This window comes from Camelina sativa, chromosome 6, assembly GCF_030686135.1.
Source record: "Camelina sativa cultivar CO46 ecotype springtype chromosome 6, ASM3068613v1".
Taxonomy (NCBI): Eukaryota; Viridiplantae; Streptophyta; class Magnoliopsida; order Brassicales; family Brassicaceae; genus Camelina; species Camelina sativa.
Window position 1 is genome coordinate 23,186,579 of NC_141885.1, and position 16,203 is coordinate 23,202,781.

A 16,203-nucleotide genomic window follows, 5' to 3' on the forward strand; every position below is an offset into this window, starting at 1 on the left:
GCCATAAACATTCAAATTTATTTTGCCATTGTATACATAAATGCCTTATGTTAGTACTAGTATTATTATATAGATATACACATATTCGTCCCATAAGAATATATGTATGTGTGGTGGCCTCGGGATCAATCACTTTGACAATGTCTTGTGGGAAATGACTTAGTCAAACCTTTCACTTTGGTTTTTTGGAAAATGAGTACACATCACTTTCACCCCTTTCTCTAATTTTTGGTTTAATGTCAACTTTTCCTTTTATTTTCTTCATTTTTCTTTTCTTATCACTTACCTTCGAGCTGTCCATGAAAATATTTCCTTTTTTATTATTGGTAAGTGTACGAAGAAAAATAAAATACCATAAAATGTTTGACTCTTGCTTCCATGCACCATTTTTTCGTGTTTATTATTTCACACAGTACAGTTTTGTATTGTATACCATATAATTATTATTTCATGTTGGTTCTGACTTTTAGTTGGTTCGATTTGGTTTAATCCAATGAAGACCCACAAAACCGGTCAAATGGGTTGATAAAACGGTTGTTTGGTCTCTTCAAGAGACAAACATGCACGTTCAATCGTAATAAGACATCAAAGAATTCAAACTTTTAACCATTTGTCCAGTTTATTTTCTTCCTGCAAACCATTTGTCCAATTTTTTAAAATAAAAGAGCATTAAAGCACTTAATTAGTTGGTACTACTATTTATTAAATTTTTGTTCAAAAGAAATTGTTTTGTTCTTTTTAATTTCTCCACTATTCACAATTAGACCAGCTGTTCTTGTTTTGCTTTGGTGACCAAAAACACATCTATATTTTATTTACACTATTTTCCCCTCTCTCTCTCCTTCTCTACATACATATTATAATAATGAAGGCAATCCACATGGGAGAAAAGAAAAAAAAGCATTATGGAAAGAAAATAAAAATATAGGTTTTCATTGACTTGGGCGTTTCCAATACATAGAGCAATAAATAGATGTCTTTATCTTTGATAATTACAGAACCAGAGAACACTTTTGCTTTCTCATCTTCTCATTCTAAACACAAAACAAAGATCACTCAACAAAAACACACATAGAGAGAGAGAGAGATGGGTAGGGCTCCATGTTGTGACAAGGCAAATGTGAAGAGAGGTCCATGGTGTCCTGAAGAAGATGCAAAGCTTAAAGACTACATAGAGAAACAAGGCACTGGTGGAAACTGGATTTCTCTCCCTCACAAAGCTGGTATTTTCATACCTCTCATGATTCTTTGATTTTTAAAATTTTTTTTTGTGTGTGTGTTTTCTTGGATTTTTAACCTTTGGTGGGTCTTGGTTGATTTTTTTTTTTAATATCATTAATAATATGGTGTTATAAAGGTTTAAGGAGATGTGGGAAGAGTTGCAGACTGAGATGGTTGAACTACTTAAGACCAAACATAAGACATGGAGATTTCACTGAGGAAGAAGACAATATTATCTACAGCCTCTATGCCTCCATCGGAAGCAGGTTAAGCAAGTCTTAAAATAAATAATTATTTTTCCAACATTAATAATCTTGGGCCTAAATAGATATATAATCTTAAAGATTGGTAAAGATTACTCTTGTTTAAATCATGGGAATGAAATGAAGAAAATGGGTATCGAAAAAGAAGAGACTTTGCATGTTTCAAGGAAGCTTCAATCTCAATTGTTTTTTTCTTCTCTTTAATTAAAAAAAAAAATACTTTATTTCATGATTATAGCTTTTACATACCCACCTTTTGTGCAGTATAATTGCCTCCTTTTGTGGGTATATTCTTTAGTTCATAAGTTAGCCCAAAAAGAAGAAAAAAAGTGAAGCAAATCCACTTTGAAAAGTATTGAAGATTTAAGCTTACAAAATTAATTGTATTTAGCTTATTGTGGTTACATAAAGGAGTTAATTATTGAAAATGCAGGTGGTCAGTAATAGCAGCTCACTTACATGGTAGGACTGATAATGACATCAAGAACTATTGGAACACTAAGCTCAAGAAGAAGCTCATTGCCACCATGGCTCCTCCTCCAAATCACCACTTAGCCAGTGCTACACCATCATCACCATCACATTACAATATGATCAATAGTCTTCTTCCGTATAACCCATCAATATCAACAAACCAACTTCTCACACCTCATCAGGGGATGATGATGACAATGGTGGGCCAACAACAACAACTATTATATCAAGAAGAAATGGGCACTTTGGTAAATTCTCCAAACAGAAACAATTTCATAATGAGCCATCAAGAAGACAGCCAGGAGCAAAGTACAAACAATGGAATAATGTTGTTGAGTGATGTAAGAAGTGGGTCGAGTACAACAAGTACAGTAACAAGAGTGAAGATGGAACATCGTGATCATCATCATCATGAAGAGGATGAGAGATCAATGAGCTCTGCTGTAATTGAAGATTATGGAATGGAGGAGATCAAGCAATTAATAAGTAGTAGCTGTACTAGTAGTAGCAATAGCTTGTGGTTTGATGAAAACAAGACAGAGGATAAGTTCATGTTGTACTATTGATCTCTTTTACCAACTTTGATTCAACCCCCATATTCTCTCTCTTTCTTTCTCAAAACTGAACATGAATTATTAAAGCTTGTTCTAAGAGGGGTTTAAACGTGATTAATGAGTTTAACTTATTTTTTTATTGTAAATAAGAACTCTCTTTAGATATAATTTGTTGAACTTACAGCTGCTAAAGTGTTAAGTGAAGTTTTTATAGTGGTCAAAAGAACATTGTGACTAACAAATCGATTTCTGTCTACAAACTAACATTTCTATGGCCAATAAGCTTATATCTATCATGAAAAAACATGTGATACAAAAATCTATCATATCATAAAAATGTCGCATCATTTTCTAATAGTTTCATTTTTAACTATTTTGAACTATTTGTTCTTCGGAACATTGGAGTAATTAAGTTAATTTATAGAAAAAGAACAACATTCATATAGGTTTTTAAGATATATAACAGATTTGGAATAGGTTATCTATGTCAACTCCATATTTGTATAGCTAAAATAATCTACCAATACGTTTTTTTACCACCACACCAAAAAAAAAAAAAACTCTTATAATTTGCTTTTAGAGTATAAACTATAAAGAATGCATGAGACTGTGAGAGTATTTGGTATGCTAACTACTTTGTATTGTTCCCCTCACCCTCATTAAGGAATCTCAAAATCTTGTCAATAAGCACAAATTAAAACACATGCATACATATAAATTATATCTTACCATTTAAATTCGAAAACTATTCCCACTTGCATTTCTTCAAGGTATTATTTTTTTCTTTCCATGCTCTTAAGTATAGCCTCATGTATAAGTTATTAATTAACCAATCGTTGATCAAAAGGATGACCATATTCACCACAACATCTATTGTTGTTATTATTATGGATTTTAATAATGATATGGATGGCAAAAATATATTCCCAAACAACATTATGTTCTTAAATATTAAAATTATCGACTTTCTAAAGCGCAACTCAATCATTTTCTTCCAGCGAAACTGGTCAATCGTATCTGCTGCCTTCAAACTTATCCAAACTCATTAGCAAAATTAGTAGAAAGAATTTCACAATGTTTATTAATGGATCTTTCGAATATTTCAGACATCTAGTTGTATATATGTGGTTTTCTTCCTTTTTTTTTGTTGCTATTTCTTTTTTTGTTGCTATTTCTTCTTCCAAGTTTGACTATTGCGCATCTGATGTGACAGAAAATAGACATAATTCCAACATTAGAAATGAACTATAGATAATAAATAACTTATTGATGGTCGAATTTAAAATATAAATCCTAACGCATGATTAATTAGCCACAAACGTCTTTTTTGATACTGATAAGAGAGTCGTACCAAGATTGGGCTCGACATATTAGTATTACTGCATATATTCGTACACAATTGTATAAATTAACTTCTCCGTCAGATTTTGTTTTCTTCTTCGACCGACGAATTAGAAAAGAAAAGAAAAAAGAATCTTCACTGTTTAAATAATCACTAACATATATTTGTACATGCATGATCTCATTCATTATATATTTATATGTAGTTTGAATAGTCTGCATTAAGGGAATGAGGAATTAAAGATGGCGTGATTAGAATTTGAGTGGAGAGGAACTTGACAAAAGGTACGACATTGCCTCTCTGTAAAAGATGCCTATCATTGTGCGACATAATTCATTGAAACACTATTACAGCGATCGACTGATGATAAATATTAGTGACAAGAATTAAAGTTTGATATACAATCAAATTATTGCTAATATTTTTTTTTGGAACAAAGGCTATGACTATATTGGCTTCTATTGCTGTATATGAAAGTCTTAACATGACACGTTTTGCAAAATCCTTTACAAAGAGATTTCTACGGAAAGCACAAATTGAACCACAAGACTATTTCTAGTATTTGTTGGGATTGAGATGCAAGGAATAAAGTAAATCCTAGTAAAGACAAGAACTAGAGTTTATGCTAGTGTTTGAACTTTGACTTTTTGTACTGACCGGTATTTGTTTTTCTTTTTAGTTGAGAGTGGGTATCTAAAGAAGGTAAGGATTGTGACATTTTTAATAAGAATGCACATAACATCGTCCACAGACAGTATGCAAGAGAGTTTATCTACAGCTAAATGTTGTTGAATATGTTAAGGTCAGGAATGCCACACAAGATTTTTTTACTTCTCTTCCCCAATGCTATGCTTACACACAAGACTTTTCACTTCTCTTCCCGAAAGCTTCGCGGGACTACTTTAAGGTCGTTCAATAGGATCTTTAGACGCTTTTCGTAGTAAGAGTATCTTAAGTTTCTGCATCTCCATGAAGAGAATATATCCTATAATCTCTAAGTTATTAATAAAAACATCCAAACCTTTTCAAAATTTATGCATTCCTTGACAGCACAGGGCCACCATATAAGTCAAGCTAGTCCAAATGAAAACCCAATACCCCCATCAAACAGATCTCTAACGAAAATCTTGTTATCTCTAAGCAGAAAAACCATAAAGAGATTATTAGATCAAAGTATGTATTAGGGGAATTTATAGCAAATGTAAAAGGTTCTGTACAATGAATGATATATAAACACTTGAGGATTGTGGGTTAGAGCCAATGTTTTGTGAATCACAAGAAATGCCATTGCCAATAAACTTTGTCGACGATGCCACCACCTGTTCGAACCGCAAGGTGAAGCCTTTCTGCAGCCGGAGGAACTCCCCAGAGATATGGAACTGCCACTGTCATTGTTAGTTTCTCTTGTAAACCGCTTGTGCTCTCTTTCTCTGTAGCAACAATCTTTTTAACACAAAGTAGTAGTTAATTTAGAAAGAACGTTAAAAGGCAAAAGAGAGAGAAAGACAGAGAGAGTGATTTCAAGGTAAACTCAAACCTCTCCACCATGTTCTAAGACAGTGTCTTCAACAACATCACTAAGCATCTCAACAGAACGGCAGAATCCAATGATACATAGTCTTCTTCCCATATCCAGTCCCTAACATTTATACAGTGCACTACATTATCTGTGTTGTCCATAGTTTAGTAAACCGAAAAAGTAAGCGTTGCGTACGTTTGTAGCTGCGATGTCAAATAGAGCTCCAAGGCATAGACCTTGAGCAGGATCCATGTAAGCGCTTTCTTGAAACTTTTGGTGTTTTTCTGGTGATTTGGATCTCCCATGTTTCTTCTGTCACAAAGCATATAATTCAATCTCAACCAAGAAACGACACATGTAAGCAAAACTATGACAGCACAATGAGGCGAGGCGAGTAATTAAACCTCTTAAGATAAGAAACATCGAAATCGGTTCTACATTGTTTACTTATAAGAAATTCCAGACAAGAACACACACATGACACAAATCTGTTATCCACAGGCACGGAATCAAACAGAAAAAAGAACATATGCAATGAAATGCATACATGAGATGGTTTGAGGATAGCACAACGGTCAAGTAACAAGACACCTCTTAGGCTAAGACAGAGTGACAAAATCTCTACAAACATTTGAAAACCTGACTAGATTTGAACAACTTGTAAGAAGTTCCAAGCAAGAACACAAACAAAAGAGTTAAATCAAAAGATAATGAAATTAGCATACATGAGAGGAAGATTTGATGCGGCGAGGAACCATATTGCCTCCAATCTGAACTAACCCATCAGAAGTGAAAAGTGTAATCCTTTCTTCAGGAACCCATTCAATGTCTGTAAAAACAAAACAAAACAAATTGTCACAGATCACAACTCAAGAATTGCATATGATTTCAAGAAAAATGTGAATAAAAGACTTCAAAAACTGTTAAATTACATAATTCAAGGATGATCAACAAGCATCACAACATAACGAGTGAGATCAGAATCACCCTGATTTGGATTAGATCATATGAGAGACCCTAATCTAAATCCAACAATAAGAATGAGCAAGACTCCGAAATTAGATTTACCGTTGTTAGCATCGGACCAAGGGAAGAAGCTAAAAGCATCGTCATCGGAGAAGCTACCGTAATGCGAAGCCTTAACGGCGAATCGAGAAGCCTTCCGAACGCGGGAAAGAAGAAGAGATGAGAATCGAGCGGGTGAAGGAGGATGATGAGAGTGAAGAACAGGAGAGATGGTGAGGTGAGAGGAGAAGGTGGAGAAGAGAAGCGTAGTAGAGGTCTCCGCCATGAGAGCAGCACAAACACAAACAGAAACAGAGAGACGTGGAGGAAGAAGAAGGGGAAAAAAGGAAACAGAGCGAGAGAGTATCTCTCTACGCCACATGCTTTAACGCCGATGCTGCCACGTGTCCCCCTCTTGTTTCAATTTTTTTTTCTTCTCTTTTCATTTTACCATCAAAAAAATTAGTAATATTTAACTGAAAGAATTGCAATAAATTGTGTAATCACAATTCTATGTGGGGATATATATATATATATATATATATATATATATATATATATTTAAATAGAAACTGATATAATAACATTTTTTAGAAAATTATATAATCATATTTTAGGAGATAATTGTTGAATTAAGTTCTTCAAAAAAAATTGGCAATACTATTGATAGTAGGGTGGTGAATATTTGGCAGCAATTGTTGAAAATTTAAATTACTAAATTTCTGTGATAAATGTTAAATAAATGTAACCCGAACCCGGTTAGAACCCGAACATAAAGTAAATGTAACTCACCGTTGAGACAAAATTTTGTCTATTTTATTCGTTCTCTTTTATGTGATTTTGGGGAAAGAAAAAAAAAGAGGGCTTGATTAGACACTGGTTTGAGCTTTGATTCGAAACCCTCTTCTCAATGTCTTTCCTCGGCCATCAAGTTTGAATTTAAAATTTGATACTAAATGTAGTAGATATTAGGTATTAGCAAATCATGGTAGATTTTGGATGTAAATATATTTTGATTTTGGGTAAATGTAGATCTTAGCAAATCCTATAATATTTGGAATAGATTGGGAGAGATTATGTAGCTGATATTCCGGGATTGATTTGATATTTGCCTTAACACTCGTTTTTTTCTCTTCTCTCTTGCAGCATTCTGCTATCAGGAATACCATTGAGCATTTCGCCCAACAGCACAGACTTAATTCAAATCAAGCTTTCTTCCTGTTCATCCAGTATGATTGGAATGAAGTTGCTATTTCTCATGTCTTGAACAGGGCAACATCAATCATCAATTCATTTGTATCTGAGATGCAAGATGGGGATGAAGGTGCTCCTGCGAATCAATAAATTGTTGGCAATATAATTTGATAGTGGTGAATATTTGGCAAAAACTATGGTAATTGTTGAAAATTTACATTACTAGATTTTTGTAATAAATGTTAATTAATAAATTTTAGATGTATATATGTAATTAGTTTTTTCAAAGAAAAAATATATGTAAATAACTCTACTCACTAACTAAAAAATCTCTTTTGTTTTATAAAAAAAGCTTTGAATACAATAATTTTTTTAATTAAAACTTTATTAAAAAGAAATAGGATGAGGATGATGATAAAGATGAAAATGAAGATAAAGATGAAGATGAAGTTGAAGATGTAGAAATACCCTATGAGATGTAGAAATACCCTATGAGTTTTGTGTTGCTTGCAACCAAGATACACAATTTGTTACAACCGACTGCACGAAGGATGCTCTTGCACATATTAAGCTTCTCATTAGTTGTCGTCTCTTTGGTTTGTAATTGAACTAGAGGATGTTTCTGTTTGCGCTACTTGAAGAGATGCGTGGAGAATACATTCCACAGTTAGTGACTCACTACACAGCAAAAACTCATCCTCTACGAAGAGGTATTTACTTTGGTTGGTCTTCCAAGGGTGACATATGGAAAACTTTCTTTGATGGTGTCAAAGGGGAGTTTAAGATTTGAAATCTGAGGAGCAATTTTATTCTCTATCTTTTTTATGTCAACTTTGGGCTAGTTTGTTTCTTTTTACGTTTGCTATCTTTGTTTACCATACTTACGGATTAGAAGTTTTTTTTTGTTTGTTTGTTTGTTGACGAGACTAACGCTAAGTCACTACCTTACTACCTTATCAAAACCACAAATCATTTTGTAAAGCCAACAAGATTCGACTGGCTTGAAAGAAGTATCATCATAACCAAAATACATGTTTGTTTATATTTCAACTCTGATAGGAGAACATCTCCATAACGACGATATATCAATTTCAAAATTAATGTACAACGAATTTTTTTGTCAAAATCAATCAAACTCCGTCTACCTCTTGTCTTGTAGATTGTGAACATTTGATCGTAGCCTCGAGAATATGGAGGACAAAAAAGATTCCTTATACTTGGTTGTGGTTTGTATTCAAAGCAAAGGAAATCGAGAAGCTATGTACAATTTTGACAATCTCAACTTGATGAGCTATAGATCAGATGCCAGAAATGTCTTGTAATGGCATAAACAAAACAAAATATCTTTTACCCGCGCACAAGAAGTAAGATCAAGTAGCCAAACTCTTTACATATATAATCTTTGTAACTAAAGCCTTTCAATTTTCTTTGGTTTAGCGTGTCCATCTTATGAAAAAATACAATATGACAAGTGTCGCGATCATACCAGTGTATTTGATCCAAGTATCAACACGATTGCGCCTCTCAATGAGCCTCAGTACCGAGTTGGAGAGCCCTACGGTGTTCAGAACATCCAAAGCTTTACGCTGTGCCCTCTGACAGATCCAAAAACCCAATGTGAGAAAACCTTAATGGTATTTATTGACTTGTGTGGCGTATAACACAGGTTAAGATTCCGTTAAGGTTACCTTCAAACGATCTCTTTGTTCAGCATATTTGGAGAGGATAGCAACTCCACTGGAAAACGATTCTTCAAGCATTCTCTTCGAATTCTTCACAGAGTTCATAGCTTGAGCTTCCTCATCAAATATTTGCATAATGTGAGCTCCTTCTCCGCTCGCTCTGCCTAACAAATCCGCTCTCTCTTTAGCTTCCAACATCTTTCTCTGATTCCTCGACATGTATTTTTCCAGACTTTGGTTCAAATACTCAGCCTCTTCTCCAACTTGTTCAGTCTTTCTGCAACAAAACCCCACCAAAACTTACTTCTGATTTCAACACAAGAGCTTCAACTATATCACCCTAACGTTCGAGAAGCACTATTTATGAGATTCAGAAAACCAGTAGAAATCAAGAAACACCTAATATGCTTTGTGATTTCAACACAGGAACTTGGACTAAAACTACTCTTATGCATTCAGAGATTTGCAATGATCACTTGCAGATGAATTTAGAATATGAGAGGGATGGAAACAAGAACCTTCTCCAGAGATCACGCTGAGATTTAACATGGATAGAGCGCCAGAGAGCATCCATGTTGGAGCAAAGAGATCGGACCTCAGTAATGTCTCGTTTAACGGAGGAAGCCAAATCGGGAGAATCCATAGAAGATGACTCGAACCTCTCCAACCTCTCGATTCCATCGCGAGCCTTTAGTAGAATCCTTTTCGCACTACTATATACCTCCGACAAGGATCCGCCTCCTCCGACGCTACCAGACGCCATTGTACACAACTCAGATCAATCAGGACCTTCTCCGTACCTGAATCAGAGTTTGTAGAAATTGAGTAATATAAACAAACAATTGTGGAGAAGAAACAAAAAAAAAAAATCGGATCGAAATTCAAAAATCACCTCAGGAAGGAGAAAGAAGACGATAAAGCTTGTGGCGCGCCGTGTCGGAAATTGCCGCCGGAGCAAATCGCAATCGGAGATGTTACGAGGCGATCTAGATTTTTGATCGGAGAAAACAATACAATAATAAAAGCGCTAAACGCTATGTTAGGCCCATATCCAATACTTAATTGGCCTAGTTTGTTTTTGTTTCGCTCAACTTCAACTTACAAACCCATTATTAGACTTGGTACCAAGTGGTCAAGTAGCATTATTAACAGAGATCTCATACTAACACTAACACAATAACGTTTGGAAAGTTTACGTGTAAAATGATGTGGAATCCACACTACTATTTTATTTGTAAAAGACAATTTAACTTTTCGTTATATCTTTAATATTATATATATGTTCCATTTTTTCGCAAATCTACTTAGTGGAAGTTAAAGAATCATATGAATTTGTGTACCAATAAGGGGACAAATGATTATTCACTATTCTATAAGCTCAAGAATATGTTTGATAGACTAAGCTTTCGTGCATCATGCCGGTATTAATATATTAAAACCTACTATTCAGATATATATATGATTACACTAATAAGAAGGTAACTTATATATATATATATATATATTCAGATATATATATATATATATTTAAGTTACCTTCTTATTAGTGTAATCATGTAAATGTCATTATCATTTGACGAAAAAAAGAGACCCTAGGTAGATATATTACCAACTCCTCTTGGTTGGAATTTGGAAATAACAAATCCACACTTGTTTAGTAAAACAAACTCCTTGTAATAGCAACATTTTCAAAGTGCCGTGTTGAAACTAACACCCCCAAAAAGGCCAATATTATAGTGTTTTTGGCAAAATCATTGTGTACATGATATACATGTACGTACCATCACTTCTATGATCTTCTTCCGATCTCTTCTCTAGTGTTGTTCTTGTGTACACTTATTTACGTGAAATATAAGATATATAAGCTTTGAAGTTTCAAAGATTTATATATATTCACGTAATCACGTGTAACACTCGTTTCCATGAAAGATAAGTGATAAACTTTAGAAATTTCAATGATTATTTTTATGTAAAATTTCAATTGTCACTAGTTAGGTACAAGGTTGTTTCACAAGAATAGTAAGATTGGGAATTTTGTGGTCCAAGATGTTTCATGTTATTGAGTGGACTTCCCCGTAAATCATTTTTTTTTTGCATTTTTTCTTCTTATTTGATTTTTAGTTTAAAACGAAATTATCTCGAAAATTCACATGCACTTAAATGTTTACTACGATTGATATTCGTTAGGAATCAAAATATATTAGAAACATACGATATCGTTATAGGTTAAGCTAATGTTGAGTAATTTGATATATATATATATATATATATATTTAGGCCAAATAACAGTTAGATTTTGGATAAATATATTTAATTATTCTGTGACTGACCTCAAATTTATGTTTTTTGTTTTTATTTTGTTATACCACGAAAATGTGGAGTTTGAAATGAATAAAGTAAAAAAGTTTATCTATTAGTAAGATATATACTTAAAACGAAAACCTAAGTTGTAAGTTGTCTTTGATTTTTTGTTCATTGTATCTTTCCTATGACTTATATATCACAAAAAACGCCGCAGTCCCACCACATTTCACAATCACAAAAGTCATATTCACATGCATGTGCGGATCGATATTTCACATCCAGTCAATTGTAAAGTTCTGACAAACCTTGCAGGTAGAACAATATATATTCTTTAAAATTAGCTGAGCACCTTACTCGTTAATTACATTTTGTTTTTATCTATTATAACAATCTAACTTCGAGCTAGTGCAACATATACAAGTGAAAAATCATATCACGTAAGGATCAGCTGAAATCTTTTGAAAGGACACATAGTGAAAGTAGACAACTCTGTAAAAATTTCGTTATATATAATTGAAATGCTCTTTATAACAATTAATACTAAATATGAATGTATGAGTCATAAACACAATCATAAACTATATATAAACAAGCATGCAGGTAAAAATTTAAATGAAAAAGTTCTAGGTAACTGATTTTTTCTTTTCTGTTGTACTGAAAAAAATAAAAATCGTCATTGGATAAGTTCGACCAATCAATCAGTAAAGGAAACAGATTCAGATATGGACATATACTTATGTCTTCACCGAAAACAATAAGGTCGTTTTATAAACTTTCTAGGCACTTGCTAGATGTCACGGAGACGTGAATGAGATGGACCCTTGAAACTCTAGCTACTACCATAATTCATTTTTCTTTTTTTTAGGTTCAATAATAATTCTAGAGTTGAAAAAGTACTAAAATTATAGAACAGAAAAGAAGTTGGAAAAATAGTATGATAATGGAATAGGATTAGTGCACAACTGCACATGTTCTCCATTTGCCAAAGGACCAAACCTTTGTTTCTCTATCTCATCGTATTCATTTCATCGGATCAAAATTTTCATTGCTTATGGGTTGACATTTGTTGGTTGAATATCTTTATACTGATTATCTTGTAAGCAAATTTTGAAGTTTCATATGATAATTACTGGTGATTTAGAAGGATCTAATCATTAATCAACTTTCAAAAATATTGGAGGATTTAACCTACAATTACGAACCACCTGTATCATTAGCAAAAATAATGAAAGGTTTTGAATGATTAGTAGCATTGAGTAACTTTCTTATTAAAATTTTGCTACCTCCCTATATATAACAGTGTTGGAAATAAAAGATAGATTTTAGTCATTTGGCTGAGTGGCCTAAATAAGTGGATAACAATAGCAAACAAACAAAAAATGCCATCTCATGACCGTACAGCCATACAATTAGGGATTTAACATGCGAAGAAAAAGCTTTCACAAAAAGAAAAAGATCTAATCATTGATTGGAAAGAAAATTCAGTAAAGAAATTCAAAAAAAACGTAGGTTTTATGTGATTTTTAAGTATCTAAAAATACCTTAATTACATGTATAGTGTAAATGAAATATCAAAATTGAGCAAGCTAGCAAATTTAGAATAAATAAATTAATAACATAAAAATCACTATGAAATAAATTAAAGTAATTGCAACACAATAGAATGGAGAAAATGCTATATATTCAAAGTAATAAGGACTAGACGATATAATCATTTATCTGTTGTAAACTAGAGAATTTAGGAAGTGAAATCTCTTAGTCTTATTGATTAATGTCGAGCATACATGTATATATAATAGGAGTACAAGGGCTAAAGCCCATAAAGCAATAGAGTACATAAGATAGGCCATGGGCCGTAAAGCAATGGCCATGGGCCGTAAAGCTATGGTCGATGGGCCGTACATGTGCGGACAGTAAATGGGCCGTAAGGCCATGTCCTAATGGACTGTGAGCGGGCCGGTCTATGGAGTCCACAAGTGTTTTACAACACTCCCCCTTGGACGAGATGACCGTACCATGTTGGATGGGATCGCTGCAATGTGCTTAGGGGATGCTGCCTCATTAAAACCTTACCAGGAAAACCCAATGGGACAAAACCTTGGTGAAGGAAAAAGAGTACAACACACATTGCTCCCCCTGATCCAAACATCACTCCAAGTCCTGAAGTCTCCGCATCCCAATCTTGTGCGTGAGCTTCCTGAACGTCGATGTCGGCAATGCTTTGGTGAAGAGATCGGCTGAGTTGTCGCAGGACTGTACTTGCACCACTTGAACTTCTCCGGCCTTTTGTAGTTCATGTGTGAAGAAGAACTTCGGCAGTATGTGCTTCGTCCGATCTCCCTTGATGTATCCTTCCTTGAGCTGGGCGATGCAAGCCGTATTGTCCTCGTAGATGACGGTTGCTCCCTTGCTGTCTTCTAAGCCGCTATCCGTCCGTATATGCTGAGTCATTGACCGCAACCAAACACACTCACGGCTGGCTTCATGGATGGCTAGGATCTCCGCGTGATTTGACGATGTGGCCACAAGAGTCTGCTTCATTGAACGCCAAGAGATCGCCGTACCGCCGTGCGTAAACACATAACCTGTTTGTGACTTACCGTTGTGTGGATCGGATAGGTAACCTGCATCAGCAAAACCAACTAGACAGTCTCGGTTATGGTTAGTATAAAATAAACCAAAATCAACCGTCCCTCGCAGGTACCGTAGTACGTGTTTAATACCATTCCAGTGCCGTATAGTTGGACAAGAACTATATCTTGCTAGGAGGTTCACGGCAAAGCATATGTCCGGCCTAGTATGACTAGCCAGGAACATTAACGCTCCTATAGCACTGAGGTAAGACACTTCAGGTCCAAGAATTTCTTCATTGGCCTTCTTAGGAGCAAATGGATCTTTATCCAAGTCTAAGCTTCTCACAACCATTGGGCTAGTCAATGGGTGAGCTTGCTCCATATTAAATCTCTTGAGTACTTTTTCTGTATATGCCTTTTGATGCACAAGGATTCCATTATTTATGTACTCAAGGTGCAATCCCAAACAGAATTTTGTTTTGCCTAGGTCTTTCATCTCAAATTCTTTCTTGAGGTATTCAACAGTTTGGGCGATTTCCCCAGAGGTACCGAGGATGTTTAAATCATCCACGTAGACTGCTATTATCACAAATCCTTTGTTTGCAAACTTCTTTATGAATATGCATGGACTGATTGGGTCGTTCTTATAGCCTTTCTTAGCTAAATAATCACTTAAGCGATTATACCACATTCGACCACTTTGTTTCAGCCCATAAAGCGATTTGTCTAGCCTTATGCAGTATTGGTCTCGAGTACCATTTTTACATTTATGTTCTATACCCTCTGGTAATCTCATATAAATCTCATTATCCAGTGGACCATATAAATAGGCGGTTACAACATCCATTAACCGTAAATCCAAATTTTCTCTTATGGCCAGACTTATTAGATATCTAAAAGTCGTGGCATCCATCACATGGGAGTATGTCTCCTCATAATCTATGCCGGGTCTTTGAGAGAATCCTTGTGCTACAAGCCGTGCTTTGTATCTCACTATCTCATTTTTCTCATTTCTCTTTCTTACAAAGACCCACTTGTGTCCAACTGGTTTAATGGTAGGTGTCGTCCTTAAGATCGGACCAAACACACTTCTCTTCTTTAAAGAGTTTAACTCCACATCAATGGCTTCTTTCCATTTAAGCCAATCTTTACTTTGAGTGCACTCTAATATGGATGTGGGTTCTAGATCCTCATTTATCTCAAGTGCTACCTTGTTTATAAATATTTCATCAATGTCGACATTTTTCCGGTTCCATTTTATTCCAGACATTATGTAATTGATTGATATTTCATTGTTATCAATTCCTTCAGGTTCTTGAAGTTCAGCGTCCTGAACTTCACCTGGTACATTAATTATTTCCGCGGCCATGTCTGGTTTTTCGGTAATTCCCTGAACCTCGGTCTGTTTTGCACCTTTAGACTTTCGAGGATTTTTATCTTTGGAACCTAACGGTCTACCTCGTTTCAAACGTGGTTTAGACTCTGTAGCAACTTGTCTATTGTGTTCCTTTTGAACATCAATACGTACTGGTGCATTGCAAGCTGGTATGTACGATTTTGTTACTCTCTTTGGGTCAGCAAAGGAATCTGGCAATTAATTAGCTAGCTGTTGTAAATGTATAATCTTTTGAACCTCTGCATCACATGCTAGAGTTCGAGGATCTTGCCAATTTAAGGATGTTTGATTCCATGTTAATTCTTTGACCAGCTTGCCGGTCTCACCACCTATAGTAGGGAATTCGGACTCAACGAATTGACAGTCCGCGTATCTGGCCTTAAATAGATCTCCTGTCAATGGCTCAAGATACTTTATAATGGTGGGAGACTCATATCCCACATATATTCCCATCCTCCTTTGAGGTCCCATCTTAGTTCTCTGTGGTGGAGCAACGGGTGTATAAACGGCACAACCGAATGTTTTGAGATGGGATAAGTCTGGCTCTTGACCCGATAATAATTGGGATGGTGATTATATGTGTTCACTAGATGGCCTGATGCGTATGAGTTCTGCTGCATGTAAGACCGCGTGTCCCCAAGCCGACACAGGAAGCTTCGATCTCATTAACAATGGT

At 34.9% G+C, this 16,203-nt stretch overlaps 3 protein-coding genes across 4 annotated transcripts; 1 reads left to right on the top strand and 2 right to left on the bottom strand.

The window, feature by feature from the left end:
• The first annotated feature begins 726 nt into the window (after window positions 1-726).
• Window positions 727-2,609, top strand: LOC104792470 (transcription factor RAX2). Its single transcript, XM_010518617.3, has 3 exons — window positions 727-1,223; window positions 1,358-1,487; window positions 1,918-2,609. Exons 1-3 carry the CDS (start codon window positions 1,088-1,090, stop codon window positions 2,522-2,524), a joined length of 873 nt encoding a protein of 290 aa, XP_010516919.1. The 5' UTR covers window positions 727-1,087; the 3' UTR covers window positions 2,525-2,609.
• A 2,408-nt stretch (window positions 2,610-5,017) lies between these two features.
• LOC104792472 (uncharacterized) lies at window positions 5,018-6,822 on the bottom strand. 2 transcript variants are annotated; one of them, XM_010518619.3, is made up of 5 exons: window positions 6,442-6,822; window positions 6,099-6,202; window positions 5,569-5,685; window positions 5,392-5,493; window positions 5,018-5,297 (listed from the first exon to the last, which is right to left on the bottom strand). In XM_010518619.3, the coding sequence occupies exons 1-5, from the start codon at window positions 6,758-6,760 to the stop codon at window positions 5,127-5,129; spliced, it is 813 nt and encodes a 270-aa protein (XP_010516921.2). In that variant the 5' UTR covers window positions 6,761-6,822; the 3' UTR covers window positions 5,018-5,126. The 2 variants fall into 2 exon arrangements, with proteins under 2 accessions (XP_010516921.2, XP_010516922.2); XM_010518620.3 differs by having other exon boundaries at window positions 5,569-5,682; window positions 6,442-6,760.
• Window positions 6,823-8,839: 2,017 nt separating this feature from the next.
• Window positions 8,840-10,454, bottom strand: LOC104792473 (membrin-11). The gene is made up of 4 exons (XM_010518621.3): window positions 10,147-10,454; window positions 9,773-10,054; window positions 9,261-9,531; window positions 8,840-9,167 (listed from the first exon to the last, which is right to left on the bottom strand). The coding sequence occupies exons 2-4, from the start codon at window positions 10,015-10,017 to the stop codon at window positions 9,006-9,008; spliced, it is 678 nt and encodes a 225-aa protein (XP_010516923.1). The 5' UTR covers window positions 10,018-10,054; window positions 10,147-10,454; the 3' UTR covers window positions 8,840-9,005.
• Window positions 10,455-16,203: the final 5,749 nt, after the last annotated feature.